This window comes from Sminthopsis crassicaudata, chromosome 4 (genome assembly GCF_048593235.1).
Source record: "Sminthopsis crassicaudata isolate SCR6 chromosome 4, ASM4859323v1, whole genome shotgun sequence".
Lineage (NCBI taxonomy): Eukaryota > Metazoa > Chordata > Mammalia > Dasyuromorphia > Dasyuridae > Sminthopsis > Sminthopsis crassicaudata.
Window position 1 is genome coordinate 285,862,444 of NC_133620.1, and position 22,916 is coordinate 285,885,359.

The 22,916-nt window shown below is 38.5% G+C and overlaps 1 protein-coding gene and 1 pseudogene across 8 annotated transcripts in view; one reads left to right on the top strand and one right to left on the bottom strand.

Annotated features, from left to right (window-relative positions):
* Nucleotides 1-22,916, bottom strand: part of RAB44 (RAB44, member RAS oncogene family) — a 63,519-nt gene that overhangs the window by 27,728 nt on the left and 12,875 nt on the right. For 2 of the 8 annotated variants that reach the window (XM_074311101.1, XM_074311106.1), the window contains exons 2-7: nucleotides 8,785-9,001; nucleotides 7,104-7,215; nucleotides 5,305-5,482; nucleotides 4,349-4,495; nucleotides 3,289-3,379; nucleotides 786-881 (exon numbers count right to left, since the gene is read on the bottom strand). In XM_074311101.1, coding sequence (XP_074167202.1) covers nucleotides 786-881; nucleotides 3,289-3,379; nucleotides 4,349-4,495; nucleotides 5,305-5,482; nucleotides 7,104-7,215; nucleotides 8,785-8,991 — 831 coding nt within the window. In that variant the 5' untranslated portion in view covers nucleotides 8,992-9,001. Of the gene's footprint in view, nucleotides 1-785; nucleotides 882-3,288; nucleotides 3,380-4,348; nucleotides 4,496-5,304; nucleotides 5,483-7,103; nucleotides 7,216-8,784; nucleotides 9,151-22,432; nucleotides 22,513-22,916 lie in introns of those variants that run through there. The other 6 variants (XM_074311100.1, XM_074311102.1, XM_074311099.1 and 3 more) reach the window with 6 other exon arrangements.
* On the top strand, nucleotides 8,997-11,193 carry LOC141566499 (cyclic AMP-dependent transcription factor ATF-1 pseudogene; annotated as a pseudogene).

Here is a 22,916-nt window from a genome sequence, read left to right on the forward strand (position 1 = left end):
AAAGAAAAGAAAAATAATGGTTAAGAAGATCGTTGTACACTTCAATGTTGTATGAGGATGTATTCTGATGGAAGTGGATATCTTCAACATAAAGAAGATCCAACTCACTTCCAGTTGATCAATGATGGACAGAAACAACTATATCCAGAGAAGGAATACTGGGAAGTGAATGTAAACTGTTAGCACTACTGTCTATCTACCCAGGTTACTTATACCTTCGGAATCTAATACTTAATGTGCAACAAGAAAATGGTATTTACACACATATATTGTATCTAGGTTATATTGTAACACATGTAAAATGTATGGGATTGCCTGTCATCGGGGGGAGGGAGTAGAGGGAGGGAGGGGAAAATTTGGAAAAATGAATACAAGGGATAATGTTATTAAAAAATTACTCATGCATATATACTGTCAAAAAATTATAAATAAAATTTTAAAAATTTTTAAAAAATAAATAATAATGGTTAGACAGTTGTGAATAGTAATTGTAACTATAGCCCAACAACCCATTTTTCTAGGCTGGGCCCAGCTTTCCGCACAGAGCTAGAGGCACCTCCAGGAGAGGAGAAAGGTCGGCAGCTGCAACACCTTTGAAGTCCTGGAACCCAGAAAATGAATTTGAAGAGAGCTTGTTGGCCATTTGGCCATTTGGAACTAGAGATGGTGTAAGAAATAGGGGAGCATTTATAAGGATGAAAGGAAATTTTAGAACAATGGCCTGAAGCCGCAGCTTTGAACTGCCCCTTTCCCTCCCCTAGGAAACCCTTTCAGAACCTTCTCACCTCTCTCTGGCCCTCTGCTAAGTGTTGCATCTCCTGTTCCTTGGCCTCTAGAGCTTGGTGCATCATGGAACTATAGGCCAGGCCCTGAGTGTCGCTCTGAAAGGAGAAAAAAAAGAGAGATCCTCTATCCCATCTATCCCCAGTCCCTAGGAGGCTGTCCGCGCTCTCTGCTCAGGCCATCTGTGAAGCTGTCACAAGAAGCCTCCTTATAAACCACTAGGAGAGACCCAAGCTCAGTTTCCATTTCTGGAAGGTACAGTAAGATGTGAGACTCCTGTGGGTCTGAAAGTGACCTTGGAAACCATTTAGCATTTTATTTTTACAAAAGCTGGGGCAGCCTATCATTGGAAGAGCTTACAAGAGAACCTAGATTTTCTGGTTTCTGAGCCATATCTATACCCACCATACCACACTAACTCTCCTGACTGATAAAAGTCCCTGCTGTCCTCCTGCCCTCGGAGGCAATATTTCACTCCCCCAACGCCTGGCCACCAGCCAGGACTTTGATGAAGCAAACCACTATATAGAGAAGGGAAATAAACTCTCCACTCCCAGGTGGGTTCACTGATGCCTAAAAAGCAGGCAGGCTAGGCCACCAAGTTGCCATGGCAACCTCCACCAGCCCACATTCTCCTGAAAGGATGCAGGGAACGCATAGACATGATGAATGGAGGTAGAGGTCATTATGGAGGTCTCTGGGATTCTCCAGGCTCCCACATCTAATCCTGGGGTGGCTGTGAGCAAGCCAGTTCCTCAGTTATAAAATGGGGGTGATAGATGTACTATCTACCTTGTGGAATTGTTTTTAGCAAAGGACTTTGTAAACCTTAAAGTGCTATAAAAAAGTGAGTCTTTATTGGAGACAAAAGGGCAGCTCTTGCCAGAGATGAAGGTCACTCTGATTGGATTGGGGCAGTTCCTGGTTTTTGGTAACCTCTACCCAGTGGATTTATAGTCCCCTAGGAAATATCCCCAGGCAGGCTGGATAGAAGAGAATCAGGGTGTGGCTCTAGATGCATTGTGAAATGCTTTTTGCTCTTCTGTCATTTACTGTAGCAGAACTGGGTGTAGGAGCAAGCAGCCATTAACTAAGTCTTACTTACAAGTTTAACATAATTTCAGGTTCCAAATATGGGAGATGTTCATTAACCCAGCAAGCAGGATTTCAAATGAAAGGGAATCCTCTGGGGAAGGAAGCTCTGATGTCCCTTCTTTAGTGGCAATCCTCCCCTGCCACCCAGTGCTGTGACTTAGTCTGGGGGCTTCCCAGGAGGAAAAAGAGGGAGCCCTTCTGTCCTCCTTGTAAGCAAAGGCTAGTGAGGTCTTTGAACAAAGGCTAGCTTTGGGGGGCATGTTGTGAAGAGGATTCTGTTCTATGCAGATTAGACCTTTAGGGTCCTTTGTAGCCCTGATACACTATAATTCTCCAGATTTATCCTGCCTCCAATACCAGTTTACCCCACTTTCCACCAGAAAATCACAGATCCATATCACTGAATGTAGCTATAGTAGTTCTATATCACTTAAATCCAATTCCCAACAGTAACAACAACAATGGAAGGGTGGCTATGTCTGGAATCAGGAAGACCTGAATTCAATTATAGTCTCAGCTATGTAATCTCTGTATGATGCTAGGCAAGTCACTTAATGTGTGTCTCCCTCAGATTCCTCAGCTGAAATGGAGATAATAATGGTATCTACCTCCCAAAGTAGTCATAGGAGTCAAATCATTTTCAATCTCTAAAGTACTTTGTCAATTTTCAAGCGTTACTTAAGTGCAATTATTATTAACAATAGCATCTAATCTAATCCTTTATTTTATAGATGAGGAAAATGTGGCCCAAAGAGGGTGAAGGAGTACGTGAAAGGGCAGGATCTGAATCCATGTCTGGTGACTCTATCGGAAGGAGGAAGGAAAAAATAAGCATTTTTTAAAAATTAAACATATACTATGTGCCAGATAGGGCAGCTAGGTAGCTCAGTGGATAAAGCTCTGGGTTCAGAATGAGGAAGACTCATCTTCTTGAATTCAAATCTGGCCTTAGACACAGTGTGATCCTGGGCAAGTCACTTCTTATTCTGTTTGCCTCAGTTTCCTCATCTGTAAAATGAGCTGAAGAAAGAAATGGCGGGGGGGGGGGTGCAGCTAGGTGGTGCAGTGGATAGAGCACCAGCCTTGAATTCAGGAGGACCAGAGTTCAAATCTGGCCTCAGACACTTAACACTTCCTAGCTGTGTGACCCTGGGCAAGTCACTTAACCCCAGCCTCAGGAAAAAAAAAAAAAAAAAGAAATGGCAAACCACTCCAATATCTTTGCCAAGAAAACCCCAAATGCAGTCACAAAGAATTATGCTAAGTGCTTGACAAATAAGACCTCATTTGATAATTCAGTGCTTTTCCCATCATCCCATACATAAGCACAGGGCTGCAGACCCCTTTTGCAGAGGAGGCACTATGTGTGGGATAAAGCAAATGCTAAAGAGTCCTAAGATTCAGACTCACTGCTGCCTGCAGTCGCTGCTTCTCACTGTGAATCTGATGCTCCATCTCCTCATAGAGCTGCCGGACTTCACGGTGGTGGTCATCATCATATCTGGGGAGAGAGGGATCGCACAGCCCATCCACTTTAGAGAGATCACACTGACTCCCTATGGCACATGTTCAAACAGATCTAGGATTTCACGGATTTGGCTTTTATCTATGTCCTACCATAAACATAGCACAAGGGGACATTTCCAGGGTATCAATGGAACATTCCAGCCATCCCTCCCCTGAGCTTTATCTACCTGTATTAATAACTCTGACCCTTAAGTCATTCTTGACCCTTCCATTGTTCAGGCATTCCTCCAAACCCCAATTCACTCAACACCTTTACCCTAATGAGTAACCTCATTGTACTAATCTACCCTGATTCCCATGTGACCCTGACTCCATCTTCACCTCTCTTTACACACACTCTGAGCCTTCATATTTCAAAATCAAAATATTGCTCTGGGCAAGATTACACCCAACTTTTGTTCATTTCTTCAGGAGGCTAAATTTGGCCTTCTAAGTTTCCCCATACAATCCTTGGTTCCTCCTTCCCCCTTCTTCAGTTTCCACATAGCCTGACCTTGATTCTTTGTCTCCTAACTCAGGGGTATCTTGTTCCTTTCAATAACTTTGAAGCTTCTCAGGTCTATGATAAGTAGATGGTTGGGCCTTCTAAAGGAGTGACCAGGCAGGTCATTAGCTAGATTCACTTTTTTTTCTTTCTCTATTTTTGAGAATAATTTATGAATTGTGAGCACTAAGTCTTCTTTAAAGCCTGACAAAATCTCCCACAAATCCATCAGAATCAGGAGATTTTTTTCATTGGTAGTTCCTTTTCATGTAAATCTAATTCCTTTTCTAAGAGTCAGTTACTTAAGATTTCTAACTGTTCCTTTAATATTTTATAATTTATAGATGTCACATATTAATGAAGACTTCTATTTTTTGGTCTTAGTTTTGTTAGCAGAGAACTTTAGCATGATATGTTCTGATTATTCTTTTTTTTCCCTTCTGATTTGACCAGACTCACTTTTTCAGGGTCATTTGCAGAGTCTCCTTCTCAGCCTGAGTCTCCTGAAGACGACTTGTCACCTTGGCCAGGAAGCCTTCCAGATTCCCTACCAAGTGGGGTTCCTCCTGCCGCAGCTTCTTCCACAGCTGCCAGATTTCTGCCTGGCTAAGGGGAAGAGAGAAGCTCTATTTTAGGGGTTAAAATAAGTAGTGTTTGCTGGGTGAGAGCCGAGAATTAGAAGAGATCTTGTCCCTTGTTCCTTCGGGGCCTGAAATTTTAATCAGCTACTCTGGCGACTAATTTATGAAAATGAGACAAGATTAGAGAGTTCTTTTCCCAGAGACCATTGGTATATTTCCAAGGGGGCCTATTGGAGATAGATGACACGCTTTGCTCTCTGAAGCCTTGCTGACTTAATGATGATCACTACAAACCAGACAAAACGGTCAGGCAACATAGCATGTCAGGCAAGATATTCAGAGGCAAGTACTTCATCTAATCACGTTGCATAGATGACCAGTCATGATTCCTTGCAGTTATGACTAGATTCTTTGTCAGCTAGGTAGTGAAATGGATAGGGTACTGGGCCCAAAGTCAACTATCTGTTGACTACCTGTTGTTACTATCTGTGTGAGCCTGGACAAGTCACTCTACCCTGTTTGCCTTCCTCCACTGAAGAAAGAAATGGCAAACCACTCCAGCATCTTTGCCAAGAAAACCTCATGGATGGTATGGTCCACGGGCTGATGGACACTATCAAACAACAACCTATTAAGTTCCTAATGTTTCAGTCAGGGTAGGTTTAGAGGTAGGCAGCCTGTGTAGTAGGAGGTCTGGGAACTATGTAAATACCAAAATAAGGTGAGGCAAAGCTCTAAAGGGTCCCTTCTACTTGACAATTTTGCTCCTTCTGTTCCCCAAGGCTCAGATTTCTCAGTGGAAGACAGAGGTAGATGCTCTCACTGTTGCCTTACTCAAGAAGTAAGTGGTCAGTCCCCAGCTGTTCCATGAAAGACAGGAACCATCTCCTTTCTTCTGGGTCCACTTCTTCCAAGGGCTGGAAGCTGGTAGGCTCTTCCTTGGAGAAGACCCACGTCCTGGGCTTCCTCTTTCTTGACCCTGGGATCTTGTTTTGGGAGCTGAAGACATTCTCTAGGGGCAAGGAGAGGACAACCCTCAAAAAAGCTCTTCACTCTTGAATCAGCCTCCCTGATTCTTCATCCTTTCATCCCACCCCGGCCCAGGAAAGGCCCTTAGAGGTCCCCCTACCCCAGACTTGTATCACCTCACCTTTGGAATGATCATAGAATCATTGAACTATGAGGAAAGGCAGCTTGGTACAATGGAAACCCTGTTTCCAGAGTCAGAGGTTCTGGGTTCAAATCCCATCTAAAACTACCTGTGTGACCCCACTCAAACTGCCTGAGTCTCAGTGTCTTTATCTATGAAATGAGGGAGTTGGAGATGACCTGTGAGGTCTTTTCTACCTCCAGAGACTATGAACTAGACTGGAAGTCCCATGAGGGCAGCAAACACGTCTTAATTAAACTCTGCATTTTTCTCGGTGCCGAGTACAGTGAAAGGTTACTGTTAAATGAATGATATTCAACAAGAACAAGTATTTATGAATAAAATTAGATCGATAATCATTCAGTAATAATTTGCTAAGTCCTTACTATAATTTGAAGAATGGACTAAAACCAGAGATCCAGGTCTTCATCCTCCTTTACCTCTTTCAGCTCCTTCTATATGCCGTTCTCCCCCTAGAATATAAGCTACTTGAGGGCAGGAATTGTCTTTTTTGTTTGTATTTGCATTCCTAATGTTTAATATAGTATTAGCCTTATAGTATGTGCTTGATAAATGCTTCATCCATCTGTCCATCCATCTATCTATCGATCCATCTCTTACAAAAATGTACTTACAGAACAGTCTATATCTATTTACCTTCCTGTCTGTCTGTCTATCTATCTATCCATCTATCCATCCATCTCTTATGGAACAGTCTATATACCTACCTTCCTACCTATATATCTATATCTATATTCCATCTCTCATGGAATAGTCTATGTCTATCTACTTTTCTATCGATCTATCTATCTATCTATCTATCTATCTATCTATCTATTTCTCTATCTATCTATCTATCCTTTCCTATACTCTATCTATCTGATCCTGGCAATATTGGAATATTAGAAACTTCCTACATGAGCTTAGCAAATCTTTTTCTTCTCCGAACTTCAGTTATTATAACTGTAAATTATAAAATGAGGGGAATTCAACTACATAATATGTAAGACCACTCTTATCCTAAATCTTTTAATTTATGATCTTTAGTATTTAAAGAATTTAGATTTCAGAGATGAGGCTCCGATTGAAGCAGATCACTACCTCCTCCATCACTTAATAGATATTATTCCAGAATTTCTATGACCAAACAGTTCATCATTCCCAGGTTCACCTTGTGATGAGCCTCTCTGAATTTGAGTCAATCACCAAGAATACACACTTCCACCCTGGTAGGACCTGAAGATATTGAGGTTTCAATATGAAGATCCTCACCAAAACTTTTAAGAAAATAGGATCATCTCCACAACAGAATAAAATAAATTAAGGGATCTGTATTATTTGAGTGAGGGTCCTGAAAGCCTCTGCAAATTGAGAAGAGGCATGTGTTAGTGACTTTGTGGGAGTGCAACACCACCAGGCACCTTTCCACCTTACTCATTTGCCTTCTCATCCCTTTGACCCAAATCCACCTTGGGAGACATACTGAGCCCAGAAGTAAATTCTTTGATTGTGAGGCTTCCTTTCCTCTCCCGATCCAGCCACTCAAAGATTAGCTCTAGCTCTTCAGGGTTGCCCAGGAAACTGAACTTTGCCTTCTGGAAGAAAAGAACAAAAATTGGGGATAGTGCCCATGTTGGGCAAAGTTTAAATCACACCCTTGAAAAAAATTATGAAACAATAGAATCCTAGAACTCTGGAACAAGACCTCAGAAATTATCTAATTCATCTTTTCCCTTATCTTACAGATAAGGAAACAGAGGCCTCAAAATAGAAATCCCTTCTCAAAGACATACAACTTCCTACTACTAGAGGTGGTAGAATTTGAACCCAGGTCTTCTGACTTCAAATCCAGCCTCTTTTCCACTCTCTCACATTACCTAATCTTCAGTGCTCCACAAATTCCTTTCACTGGCCTGATTTAGTGGGAAAGAGCACTGAACTTAAAGTTATAAGACTTGAATTCAAATCCTATCAATAATACCTCAACCCAAAGGAAAGATTCTAATGACAGGAATTTCAGGCATAGTGGAAGCATCAGTGGAGGAAATTTTTTTTTGCAGAAATGTTCTATAATCTTGCTCAAATGCATGCATACTGCATCATTCATTCTTTCAGATATTCAATTATTCAGTCAGTCAAGTCAAATCAGCATACATTTATCAAGCACTTACTATGTGTCAGACATTGTGCTAAATACTGGAGTTTACATTCTAACAGAAGAAGTGAATATATTAAAAGGAGAGAGGGGAAGGTGGACAGTAGAGGATCTGGTAGAGAAAGTCCAGATGATAAGCCCTGGATAGGGAAGTCAATTATGCAATGATTCATTTGTTCTTTCATCACTCATTCATTCATTTATTCAACAGATTCATTCAACAATATAACTTAATTAATCATTTATTCATGCATTCAACCATTCGTTAATTAATTATCATATTATGTACTGAATAACCACTTGCTCATTTCATGCATAGGACCAGTCTTACACCCATATTAAAGAGACAGAGACTTTCCTAAGATTAACATGACCCACAAATATCTGCAAATGTCACATCTGAACAGGGGCCAATGGGCATTTTTAGGTCCTTACCATCACCAAACTACAAAACCATCAGAGCAAGGAGGCATGTGCCTTGAATCTCTCACATATATCCATCAGAGCCAAAAAGGACATCTAGCCTAATCTTCATTTTACAGATGAGAAAACAAGGCTCCGAGAAGAGAAATAATTTGTCCAATGTGGAACCCAGGTCCAGTATTGACATAAAACTCTTCATACTTCATCATGCTATCTCAGAGGCACCACTACCATCTGCCAAAAGAAGCCTTAAATTCCATCATTAAGAATTCTTTGGCTTAAAATCCTTTTAAGATGCAAATTATCCTTGAGAATGGCACAGCAATATCTATCATTTGCATTTCAGAATTGAATCAATATCAAATTATTTCTTGAAAACAGGTTTTGAAAGAGGGAGGACCAAAATGATTGAAAGCCTTGGGCAGGAGAGGGTGGAAGGTGGAAATACATGAAATATAGAAAGACCAGCATCAGTGGAGAAGATATTTTGGGGTGCTGGTTTTGCTGAATCTTTCTAGCAGTGCTTGGAGGGGAGGAAAGGGGAAAGAAAAGCCTTCCACACTGGACATGCAGCCAATGACCTCACCCTCAGATCTTCCCGAGTAATGAAACCCTTATGTTCAGCTCCACATTCCCTGAAGAAATCCTGCAGTTCCTCGGTGGCCTGGGAGGGCCACTGCTCAGAGTCTAGGACTGGAGGACCATCCTCATCAGCCACCTCCTTCATTTGATGGCGACGTCTGGATCCCAGCTTCCTGCTCTTTCGGCCAGCTCTTGGATGATTACTTTCCATGGTGTCTCAGCTGTGGGCACAGAAGAAAGAGATTTTGAATGACCTGGAACAATGGCAAACTCTAGCAAGGATTGGATGGGGCAGCAATGTAGAGAAAGAGAAAGAGGGATACTATAAGGAACCTGAGGCTCATTGAGATCGCACAGTTAGTAAGTTAGTCACAGTTAGTTAGCACAGTTAGTAAGAGTCAGAAGTAAAATCTGAATCCAGGTTTTCCACCTCTTGCTTACAGGTGCAGTAAATCACTCGCTTTCTGATAATTTCCTACTCTATTCATCTTTTGTAGTTCACCTTTACACCAGAGACTCTTGGAATTAAAAAATTGGATGAATAACAAATTTTTTTAGAGATAGAAGAGAGCCTATATAGCTATATATCACGGAGGCCAAACTCTTCATTTTGCAGATAAGAAGTCAAATAGTCTCCCTTTCTCCAAAATCTCCCATTCTCGGGTCCCGAACCATGGTGGAAAAGTTGACTAGGAACCACTGCAGTTGCTGGGTCCACCTCCGCCCCAAGGAGGCCACCTGGGTGGTTAGGGCTAGCGGGCTGGACTGGGCCATGGCCAGAGGGATGGACAGAAGGCGAGAGATAGAGGAAACTGGCTTTGGAACTTGATTCTTGGGGAAGGGAAATCCTCCCCACACAAACACACACACACACTGCAGCCAAGAAACCCGAGTAATGACATCTAGATGGCCACAGTGGATAAAGGTAACAGTTCAGTCACAGCCCCAGATACAATGGAACAGGGTGCTCATGTCTCTTACATTGCACAATTGCTGTTTCCCAGGGGAGCTGACCAATGTCAGTTATGCATTTTCCTGGAGAACGAGTACAGAATCAAGAGGGTCATTCTGCCAAAGTTCATCCTGATCAGATGGTGAAGATTCTCAGGATTCATCTGATCCCATTGGCCTATGGGATCACTAACCTTGGGGGATTTTAGCACAGTGCCTATCTTAAAAAATCTTCCCAGAGATAAGAAAGCAGACAAAACCCTCGAGTTTCAAAAGTCTCATCTATGTCTGTTTAACTACTATCTAGCAAACTAGCACTGGACAAGACATTGTCATTGCCCAAAATGGAACATGACAACTGGCCAATACAAGCACAGATGGAGTAGAGGGCCGCAGGCATTAACAATGACACATGCAGGTAATACTCAACAAGGAACAATAATTCTTCAGTGTGCACAGGCGTCTGATAGACAGCAGATACTTATCCCAAGCAACCAAGTGGTGGTGTAGACTGCATCAGGAAATATGCAGACTTAGCAGATTCCTGCCGCATCCACAAATACTAACCTTCCACAGACTGTGCTGATAACATCTCCAGTCATTCTAACATATCAGACAACAAAAACAGATAGTTCACAGTTGAAAGGAGAAATAAGATTGATGAAAAAATAGAGAAGTTGCTTGAGAATGCCATAGAAAGAAAAAAGAATATGTTAAATGTCTGGGAAATCAAGTTTCAATCTTAGAAAATTAAAAACAACAAAAACTCTATAAAGAAGAATTAAGAACTTTAAAAGATCTCCACTCCCATAAAAGTGTCTAAAAAGAATATAAACAAATTTTATGAACTTATCTAAAAATTAAATGAATTTTCTTTGTATATGGAATTTTATAAGCTAAAAGGTCAAAAACGAAACTTTTAAAACAAGAAGTTGCAACATAGAGACTAAAGATTTTATTTACAAGATGCTGGTGATAGTACAAAATGGAAATAAGAGGACTTCAAGCAAGTTCCTAGTATAACTGGAACCTTCTGTTGGAATTAACATTAACAATGGTATCTGATAAAAAGACATAGATTTTCCACAATTTGAATTTCCCAGATAATAATTATCAACAAGTTTGCAATTGAGACAATTCATTAATGAAAGTCTGATGGGGAATGGGAAGATGTGGGTAGTAACATATTTTTGTTATAGATTATAGATTTTCATTATTTACTAGGTTCTTAAATATGCCTTTTTCAATTGTTTGTGTACATATTCTTGTCTGCCAATATTCTAAACAGCATATTTACAAGAAAATCTAATGCTTTGTAAAATATATAAAGCATATGAACTTTGCTCAACTGTCAAGTCTTTAAATGATTTTTTTAATTGCTTACAAGAGGTTTAGCAAAACCAAATGAGCAAACTAAAGCACAGAGCATAATAATTTTTCAGGTTTTGTCTTCAAACCTACAATGAGCTGAAAATGAAACTTTCAAAGAAGTATTCTAATCATTTATAGAAACATTTTGGTAAACTGTTCAGAACAGTTTAAACATTTGAGTTTTAAAAAATAGTATTGATTTTGCCTTTTGAGGGTGTGGTAACTTTCTCTAAAACATAATAAATCATGTGCTGATTCTATATGCAGCTGAAATGCATTACTTATACTACTATGCTTTAATATAAAGAAATGTTTACAAGTCTTTAAATTATTTTAGAGGATTTTACAAACTCAATTCAAGATACATTCCAAAGTATTTTTCCAAGAGAGTTTTTCTAATCAAAATCTAATGTAGGCCTTATCCATGCAATTTTAAAACAATTATTCATATAAAAAATATTTTGTGAGGTAATAAATAGCACCTTTGTAGGAAAAAGTGACTATTTTAAATAGTTAATCTTGATGAATTCTAAAGTTGTGTTTTTATGTTTATTTTATGAATAGGCTTAAGTTAAAAATAGATATTTTATCTGATTATCATTTTAATATTTTCATAAGGAGTAAGGTATTCTCAATTGCAACTATATGCATGTATATATATAATTATCTGAAATCCAAGATATTAATACATCAATACTTCTGTAACTACTCATTTTTGAGTTTACCTACAAAAATATTGCCAGTTTCTAATATAATATATATCATTTTGTCTTATTCCTATAAAAATTAAAGGGCATTTGAGATTAAAAAAAAAAGTGAAGTTATCTGTTCAAAATCACCCAGGAAATAATGGGCAATTAGGTATTATAGTTCATAGAATGCCGGGTCCCAAGTCAGAAAACTTCAGATCTGGTCTCAATTTACATATTAGCTGTGTGAATCACACTTACTAGCTGAGCAAGTCCCTTTAACCTCTACCTCAGTTTCCTTATCTGTAAAATGAATTGGAGAAGGAAATGGTTAAACCAGTCTAGGATCTTTGCTAAGAAAACCCCAAATAAGGTTATAGTCAGATATTGCTAAAACTACTGAAAACAATAACAAATTTCACAAGTTAATAGGGTTAACTATGGCCTCTACCCCCCAGGATCGAATGAGATAATAATTGTAAAACATTTAACACAGTGCCTGGAGCAGTAAGCCCCACATAATGTTAGCTAATAGTAGTAGTAGTAGTAGTAGTAGTAGTAGTAGTAGTAGTAGTAGTAGTAGTAGTAGTAGTAGTGGTGGTGGTAGTGGTGGTAGTGGTAGTGATAGTAGTAGTAGTGGTAGTAGTGGTAATATCAGCAGATGATTTAAGATTTGAACCCCAGTCATCTGACCTCAAATTCAGAGCTTTTTCAATCAATTGATCAACAAACATTTAAGTGCCTATCATATACCAGATGTCATGTTAAAATGTGAACAATAAAATACATGTACAAACTTATAATACAAGTACAAATGTGAAATAGTCCTGGCCTTCAAAGGTTTCTATTCGAGGAGATGAGACATATCCACAGATAGTTAAATATCCCAGTCATCATCAATTAGGGGGATCAGAAAGGGTCTCTTAAGATCCAATTCACTTCCAGTTGATCAATGATGGACAGAAATAACTACACCCAGAGAAGGAACACTGGGAAGCGAATGTAAATTGTTAGCACTACTGTCTATCTACCCAGGTTACTTATACCTTCGGAATCTAATACTTAATGTGCAACAAGAAAATGGTATTTACACACATATATTGTATCTAGGTTATATTGTAACACATGTAAAATGTATGGGATTGCCTGTCATCGGGGGGGAGGGAGTGGAGGGAAGGGGGGGGTAATTTGGAAAAATGAATACAAGGGATAATATTATAAAAAAAATTACTCATGCATATATACTGTGGAAAAAATTCTAAATAAAAGAAAAGAAAAGAAAAGGTCTCTTAAAGGAGGTGGTATTTGAGCTGAGCCTTGGGAAGAGTGGAACGATTGATTTAGTCAACTCTAACTTTCCATTTAAAATAGGTGACAAAATGTCCAATCCATCAATTTCACTCAGACTAAATGTGAAAAAGTCCTTTAAAATGTTAGACAAGAATCATGTTCTTAAACCATTTAGAAAAGGTTCTAATATTCTCCTAAGAAGCAAAAGGCAGACTGGGCTGCAATAGAGAAGTGAAATATTGAAGGTCACAAGATCTATAGGTATGTTTAAGTAGAAGAACCAAGCTAATGGAAGTCCCAAGAAAAGGTTGGTTCTTTCTCTTAATTCCCTTTCTGGTGCCTATCTATCTATAGAAAACATTACTATATTAAATTATTGTTGTAAAATAACCTACTACTTTATTATCCAAATATTTCTAGTAAATTAAATTTTGCACCAAACACAAAGAGATAAAGGTTAACTAGAGAAAGATATAAATGAAAAGTTAAGAAATTCCCAGTAAATTGAATTTTGCCTCAACCACAAAGAAGCCAGGGGTTAATTTGAAATAAATATAAATGTCAAATTAGGCAGAAAGCCAACTTCAGCCTAAATGCTAGGAATTTTCCTAACTGAAGTCTCAGAATAATTATGCCTGAACTGACAATTTTTCTTCAAAAAAAAAATTCCTAAAGTCAAAGAGGAGGAAACTATGTGAAATTTGTTGTTGTTCAGTCAGGTTCAACTCTTTATGACCCCACTTGGATTTTTTTTGGCAAAGATACTAGAGTAATTTGCCATTTCCTTCTCTTGCTCATTTTGCAGATGAGGAAACTGAGGCAAACAAGGTTAAGTGACTTGCTGGTAAGTGTCTGAAGTCAAATTTGAATTCAGGTCTTCTTGACTTTAGGTTTATTGCTCCATTCCCTATGCCAATTAGCTACCCTGTATGGAATTTAAGGGCTATTATATTGTCCTGTGGGCTTAAACTGAGCTAATTGTTATAAAAGGAAATCATTCCATGAAAGAAGTGAGGGATTCAAAGAGGAGAGAAGAGTATTGAAGGTATAAGAGGACAGCCTATGCAAAGAGATAGAATTGGGAAGAAATGAAATGTCATATGTGGAGAACAAGTAGAAAAGAGGAAGGAAACAAGGAAAGAAAGAGTGAGGAAAGAAGGAAGGGGAGGAATGGAGGAAAGAAGGAAGGGAGGAATGGAGGAAAGAAGGAAAGGAGGAAGAAAAGGAGGAAGGAAGGAAGGAAGGAAGGAAGGAAGGAAGGAAGGAAGGAAGGAAGGAAGGAAGGAAGGAAGGAAGGAAGGAAGGAAGGAAGGAAGGAAGGAAGGAAGAGTGGGCCATATTTCAGAATTGTGGACAAAGTACCAACAAATCTTAGTAAATGTATGACTATAAGAAATGTGACACTGGGGGTCAGGTAGGTGGTACAGTAGATAGAACACGAGCCCTGAAGTCAGGAGGACCTAAGTTCAAATCTGGTATCAGACACTCAACATGTCTTACATGTGTGACCCTGGGTAAGTCACTTAACCCAATTGCCTCAGGAAAAAAAAAAAGAAGAAGAAAAAGAAAAAGAAAAAGAAATGTGACACAGATGAGTTGAAAGTGACTCTGATGCTGTCTATGTATCTGAATGAAAGAATGGTGGAGCCCTCAAAAGAAATAGGGATAGGCTTTCAAGAAAAGATAATGAGTTCTGCTTTAGATATATTGAGTTTGAGATACCTATGGGAAACTCAAGTGGAGCTGTCCAATAGATAGTTGGAGATGGGAAATTGGAGCTCAAGAGAAAGATGACAAGTAGATATATTGGTCCAAAAAAAATGATAGATGAATGACTGTGAAGAAATGAGAGTATGGAGATAGAAAAGAGGATTAAATCCAGGTCAGAGATAGACCTCTCTAGAGGGAGTTGGACATGAATGATGGCCCTGCCAAGGAGACCAAGAAGAATTGGTCCATCAGGCAGGACGAAATCCATAAGAAAACTTAGGAAAGAAAACCTTCTGGGCAGCAGTAGCAAGCACTGTGGGAAGATCAAGAAGGATGAATACTTAAAAAAAAAAAAAGCCTTTGGATTTAGCAACAGAGATTGTTGTGACCTTGGAGAAAGCATTTTCAAGATAGTGGTGGGTATAGAAGTCGGATTACAAGGGGTGGAGAAGTGAGTGGGCAGTGAGAAAGTGAAGATAGTTTATGCTAGGAAATGGGGGAGAGACGCAGAGATAGCTTGGGGGATGACAGAGTTAAGAAAAGCTTTTTAAAGAATGGGGATATAGACATGTTGGTAAGCAGCAAGGAAGGAGCCAGATAAGGAGAGGTTGAAAAGTAGGGAAAGAGAGGGACTAGTCAAAAGAACAAGGTGACAAAGGATATGGGATGGTTCAAGACCCTAAATAGAGGAGTTGCTTTGGTAAGGACAAGAGTCAACTGTTCATCACAGAATGAGAAATTCATTTGAAATGAGGAGCTGGCAAAGAGAAGAGTTTTATGATAAAAGTTCTCAATTTTTTTATTCCAAACTTTTTAAACACAAAATAAAAAAGACATTTCCTTATAGATAAACAGAAAAAGAATACATGAAACTAGATTTCTATTGTGTATTGTTTGCTTTTCTTTTTAAATATATAAGTACAGCTTGTAACTTTCTAGACTATCCTACTTATCTGTGCTTCTTTCTGATCTTCCTTCTGTTTTCTTCTCTGCATTTTCTTAAAAAATCCCTCCATGACTCCTTTTCTTTCTTCCTTCCTTTTTAAAATCTCTATCTCATCTTAGTTTCCTCCATAGAATGAATGGGAAGAAGAGAAGAGGAAAGAAAGGATAAAGAAAACTCCTATAACAAATATGCATAAGTAAAACAAATTCTCATACTAGATATATTAAAAAATGTATGTCTCATTTTGCATCTCGAGTCCATCATCTCAAGAGGTGGTTAATATGAGAAGGCCTGAGGGATCTGGAAAGGGATAGTATACAGCACATGTGAAAGGGAAGGTCTGGGAAATTCTATATAGAATCTCTCAGAGGAGAAAAAAGTAATTGGCTTGTAGCAGCTGAGATTGGATTACAAATTTGTACTGGAAACAGTCAGCACTATGGGGTTCAATCGTGTAGAGAAGGCAAGCTGATGGAGGTCAACCAGAGTTGATATTTGGAAAGGAATGAGCAGTGACAGGACAATGGGGTAAGCAAGGCATTGAAGAACAGAAGATGGCATGAAGGTGAACTGGTTAAGCTTAGAAAGTGAGGACAGAGCATCCATGACTGCCTGGGGCTACAGGAAGGGTTGAGTGGAGTGATAAAAAGTATCTGTAAGTCAGGATCCAAATTTAGTCTGGCAGGCAGGCAGACATGCAAACACTTACCATGTGCCAGGTACTGTGTGAAGCTCTAGCGATACAAAGAAAGGGAAAAACAGTCCCTGTTCTCAAGGAGCACGCAGTTTAATGGGAGAATAAACAATTATATATAATACACTACAGGCAAACAAGATACAAGATAAATTGGAAATAATCTCAGCGGAAAGCCTCAGGAGTTCTGAAAAAGGATTCTTGAAGAAAGTAGAATTTGAGCTGGGACTTGTAAGAAGCCAGGGAAACTCAGAGTCCAAAATAAGGAGGAAAAGAATATAAAATATAAGCAAGGGTGTGCTAGTAAATAAATGTATGATGCACCTTTACATTTAATCTGCATGATTAACATTTTTCTTTATTATTTTTTGAGCTAAACAATCAATAAAACAATAATCAAACCTTTTCTGATTTCTAAGTTGTAAGCATTCACACTGAAATTTTAACAATGGTCTCTGGAGAACATGTTTGATCTGAGTCCAGTTCACTTCTGGGACTAATCAAGCCAACTCAAGTCAACAAACATTAATTAAGCACCTATTATGTGGCTCAGTGGTGGATAGAGCATTGGACCTAAAGTCAGGAAGACATGAATTCAAATCTGACTTCAGATACTTAAAAGTTCAGGTGACTAAGCAAGTCACATAACCCTGTCTGACTATTTCCTCATCTATAAAATTAACTGGAGAATAAATGGCAAACCACTCTGCCAAGAAAACTCCAAATGGGGTCATGAAGTGTCAGACATGACTACTCAACTGAAAGCTATATGTGTATATGTTGTATATGTGTATAGGTATATAAATATATTTTATCATACACATATATGTGTGTGTGTATGTAATGTATATGACCCTTCTGCATATTGCATCCTTAGGCAACTGCCTACCTCAATTGCTTGTCATTAATCCTGACTTGGTATCAAGCTCCACATCTCATGGGACTACATGACATAAACTCAGAAAGAATTTGTTCAAGAGAATCGGAAGTCAGGGTTGATGTGAGTAGGGTTTTCTGAAGGAGTAGGATTTGAGGGCTCTAGAGGCTATTCCATGTCAAAGGATATGAATGAACAGTTTTCAGATGAAGAAATTAAAGCCATCTATAGTCATATGAAAAATGCTCTAAATCGCTCTTGATTAAAGAATGCAAATTAAAACAACTCTGAGGTACCACCTCACAGCTATTAGACTGGTTATGATGACTGGTTAAGGTATCCAGAAAAAATAATGATAAATATTGGAGAGGATGTGGGGAAACTGGAACACTAATGCATTGTTGATGGAGATGGGAATAGATCCAGTCATTCTGGAGAGCAATTTGTACCTATGTCCAAAGGCCTATGAAACTGTGCATAGCCTTTGATCTCGCAGTGTCACTACCCAGCAGTGATCCTACTGAGATCATCCTAAAGAGATCATAAAAGAAAAGGACCCATATGTACAAAGATGTTTGTAACTTCTCTTTTTGTGGTGGCAAGGAATTGGACATTGAGGGGATGCTCTCAATTGGGGAATGGCTGAATAAGTTATGGTACATTATTGTTCTATAAGAAATGATGACTAGGCTGATTTCAGGAAAGCAAAATTTTATATGAACTGATACTGAGTGAAGTGAGCAGAATCAAGAGAACATTGTACACATTAACAAGATTATGTGATGATAGGCTATAATGAATTTGGCTCTCCTCAACTATATGATGATTCAAGTCAAATCCAATAGACTTGGGGAAAAAATGCCATCTGCATCAGAGAGATAACTATGGAGAATAAATATGGATTGAAGCATAGTATTTTTGCTTTTTGTTTGGTTTTTTCTTTCTCATGTTTTTCCATTTAGGTCTGATTTTTTAATACAACATGAAAAATATGGAAATATGTTTAAAAGGATTACACATATTTAACCTATATCAGATAGCTTGCTTTTTTGAGCAGGGGGAAGGTAAGAGATGAGAGGAGAAAAGTTGGGGACGCAAATTCTTACATAAAGAAATGTTGAAAACTATATGTATTTGGAAAATAAAATACTATTGAAAATTAAAAAAAAAAAAAGAATGAGCAGGCTGATTTCAGAAAAGCCAACAAAGACTTACATGAACTGATTATGAGTAAAATGAGCATAACCGAGAAGACATTGTACATAGTAACAGCAATATTGTGTGGTAATCAACTATAATAGATCTACCACTTCTCAACAATAAAGTGATCTAGGACAATTCCAGTAGACTTAGTATGGAAAATTCTATCCATATCTAGAGAGAGAATTATAGAGACTGAATTAGGATTGAAGCATAGTATTTTCACCTTTTTGTTTGCTTTTTCTTTCTCATAGTTTATCCCTTTTGTTCTGATTTTTCTTCCGCAACTTAACAAATATGGAAATATGTTTAGAATAATTGTATGTGTATAATCTATATCAGATTGCTTGTTGTCTTGGAGAGGAGAGAAGAAAGGGAAGGAGAAAAATTTGGAACTCAAAATCTTACAAAAATTAATGTTGAAAACTATCTTTACATGTAATTGGAAAAATAAATTACTATTGAGGAGGAAAAATTGTCTCCCTGTTTCCAGCCTAATTCCTCTTCAGTTAATCTTTTAGAGCTAAGTGGCTAAATGACCCATCATTATTATCAAATCCCTCCTCTGGTCAAAGACCTTCAGAGGCTCCCTATTGACTATTCATCTTTCATGTTGGAAACTACAGCAGGACCTGAAGACCAGCTACACATTACCTGTTAGAATTGAGTTGTCAAATACAATCCCTGCATGCAGCCCACAACACTCCCAAGTGTAACCACTACCAAATTAAAATATAATTAGGAAATATTTTATAAAATAAATTAAACTACAATAAAACATAGGATTTTTAATTAACATTTTTGAGTTCCAAATTCTTTCCCTTTTCCCAACCCTTCTCCTACCCATTGAAAAGACAAAGTAATACGATACCCATAGATAATATTACATTTTAAAACTAAATCAATATGAAGCCCACAGAGATCTTTATGTACAATTTAATTGCTTATTTCAATGTGAGCCTGACATAAATGTCTTAGAATCATAACCAGGACAGGGTGACAGAAGTGCTATAGCCAAGAATGCTGAAATCTATAGCGGGCTAATATTACTTGTGGTCTTTTAATAGGGAAAAATAATTGAATTTAGCAATAGTTATCTAAAACCAGAAGTCAACAGTTGGTGCTTCCTCCAGCCATCCTGACCTGTTGCAGCAGGGAAGTGAACTCCTCCCTGTTCCTACCTCATGGTATCCTAAGATTTTTGCCCAATGAAGTTTTGTATCCTAAAATCTAAGGACTTTTAATGCAATTATTGTGTTTAAAAATTCACCTAAAACATCTTTGACCTGAATACTATAATTATTAGTATATATAACCTCCAATTGTTATTTTAAATGAAATTTCACCCTCATAAACTCCTAGGACTGAAAGGGGTTGGAAGCAAGACTAAATTTCTCTTTCCACTTCCTTTTATCTGTCCAAAACTCATATTCATCCTTCCATGGCCTAGAATCTAGACTCAGTACAAGTTTCAACCAAATCCTTACAAAGCCTTCATTTGCTATTCTTGTCCATATCATTAATACTATCTCTGAGCCCTTCCAAACCTCAGGTTGGGTCTCTTACAACTGAGTACTTGATTCAGAGCAGGAACTAGGGTTAGCTACTGCCTGAGGTACCACACAAAGGAAGTACCAAGGGGGATGATTTAGAAACATCCCTATTTGTAATGTCAGAAAATGCTGCACTTCACAGCTGGAGTATGTATTGTGCTATAGCAAAACCTAAAAGCCTTCTATGAGCAATAATCTACAGTGCCACAATTTTATTCTCTTTCTTCCTTTTCTTCTTGCATTATTGAAAGACATCCTAATTTTCATTAATTCAATTGTTGATCTTGACTTCAGGGAAGTTAGCACATAGTAGGATCTTGATAAATGTTTTTTGACTGACTTTTCTATGCAGAAAGATGAGGATAATAGGTATAGAATTAGGCCCATTTTATCAGACACAGTCAATGTGTGGGTTTATTCTGTTTAACTGGATTTTTTTTTGTTGCAAAGGAAGATTCTATTCCATGGGTGGGTGGGTGGGTGGGTGGGTGGGGTGTCCAGCTATTGGAGAGTAATAGCAATGATTTTTTTCCTTAAAAAAATCATTACTTTTTTACTCTATTATTGTTGCCAGGAGACACTGTTTTCAAACTCTGTCCAGATCTCACAAATGCCTTATCCCAGCTCTAAATTGACCATATGTTATCTCGTATTATTTTTCATTGCTTTCAGTACAATGATACAACATCCTTATTGTTGTAAGCCTGGAAAACTTGGAAAATAGAGCTATGTCAGAAAACCAAATCGCTTGCATTTAAATTGTGCTAGGAAAATTTTGGCAAATAAGGTATGGGACACTGAAGTCCTTTCTCAAGCTGAACTGCCCAGCTGGATCAGTTCACAATTCTACCAACAACGCATTGGTGTTCTAGTTTCCCCATATCCCCTGCAACTCTCCTGCAGAGAGTACAACTCTGATGAGCTAGCTATGTAGTCCAAATGTCAAAAGTTTTCCTAAAAGACTATTTTATGGAGAATTCACACGGAGATCAGAAAAAAATAGTACCGGGCAGCTAGGTGGTATAGTGAATGGAATACTAAGCCTGGAGTCAGCAACTTGCTAGCTGGGTGATCCTGTAAAGGTCACTTAACCCCAATTGCCTCACAGAAAAAGGAAAAGAAAAGGCAATAAAAGGTCGCTGGAGAACTTGGGGATAGATTGTGAGATGTGGGAGACCTTGGCACGGAACACATCGGAGAAGATGCTGTGCTCTATGAGCAAAGCAGAATTTTCAGTAGCTCAAATATGCAAATTCTGAAACATCTTCATGGGAAATATTCAGAGACTATTTGTGTCCGACCTATGGTAGGTAGAACCTTCTGAGCTTGTATTGATCTAATAAGCTACAGTCAGATACACTGTATCTTTGACCCCAAAATAGTACTGTCATTTTGGTCCTCTTGGAGAATGGAGGACAACAAACAACCAGTTGCTTAGAGTGAATTTGTCAGAACTTCCTATAAAAGTGCAAAGTCTTTGAGGGCAGAGTTTAGTTCAATGCAATTTAATTAAGCATTTACTGTATTCAAGAACTAACTTACCTTTTGGTGTCCTCATAGAGCCTCATCCCAAATCTGAGCAAGTAGCAGATGTTTGTTTAATATTTCCTCATTGGTTGATTACTTAAATCCTTCATTCTCCTAATTACTGTTTTCTTTTAAATATCCAAATAAAATATTTCTTTAAAATAATCTATAAAACCTACAGGTTCCAGGAGTCTGGTGACCATTAATGTGTAAGTATTATTGGACTCATTTTACAGGGACAGCTAGGTGGCTGACTCAGGGAGTAGAATACCTGACCTGGAGTCAAATCCAACATCAGCCTCTAACTAGCTGTGTGAGCTTGAGCAAGTCACTTAACTCTGTTTGCTCAGTTTTCTCATTTGTAAAATAAACTGGATAAGGAAATGCAAACTGTCTCAGTATCTCTGCCAAGAAAACCCCAGATGGGGTCACAGAGTCAAATTTGACTGAAATGATACAGATAAGCAAAGTAAGGCTCAGACAGGTGAAACAACTAAAAACCAGTAATCCAGCTGGTGAGCTCAGGTGTCCTGATTTTAAATTCAGTTTCACTCCACCACACAGTCTCCAATAAGTCTCTCTATCTGTGTCTTCCTCCATTAGGCTGTAAGTTTCATAAGGACATGTATTATGTCTTATCGAACTTTTTCATCAATACCTAGTGCATTGCTCCATCTTCCCCTTTCCCAGAATATGCTTAATATGTGGTGTTGTTTTATTTTTACTGATTATCTTTTGTATTCATACCACCTTTGTTCCTGAATGTCCCTCCCCTCTACCTTGTGATTAAAAATTTAAAAAGAAAGAGAAAAGAAAAAGCAGTTTGGTAAAAACTAATAAATACCTCAATGGATTCTGACAGGGTATACAGCGTTCCACACCCACAGTTCTCCACCAGAGAAGGAAGGGGGAGAGGCATTTTCTCAGCTCTTCTCAGAGACCACACATGTCCTTTATAATTATACAGATGTTCCGGGTCATTGCTTTGTTCTTCATTTACATTGTAGTCATTGTGTATATTGTTTTCACGTTCCCGCTTACCTCATTCTATTGCATTTCACATAAGTCTTCCCAGGGTTGTTGCTTTTTAAAATGTCTTCCTGATGCCTTTTGTTTTTACACCACGGTCATTTCTGGAAATACCCACAGCCAGTCCCCGACCCTCCCCCCACTCCCACCCCCCACTGCGGAGCTGAACTCTCCCTTGAAACAGTGAAAAATTATGCTGCAAAAATACAGACTCTGCCTGACAATGGAGACAACTTTCTATTCTAGTAACCCCTTCTTCTCTTCTGAAGATCTCATAGGCTCCTAGACCTGCTTCATTG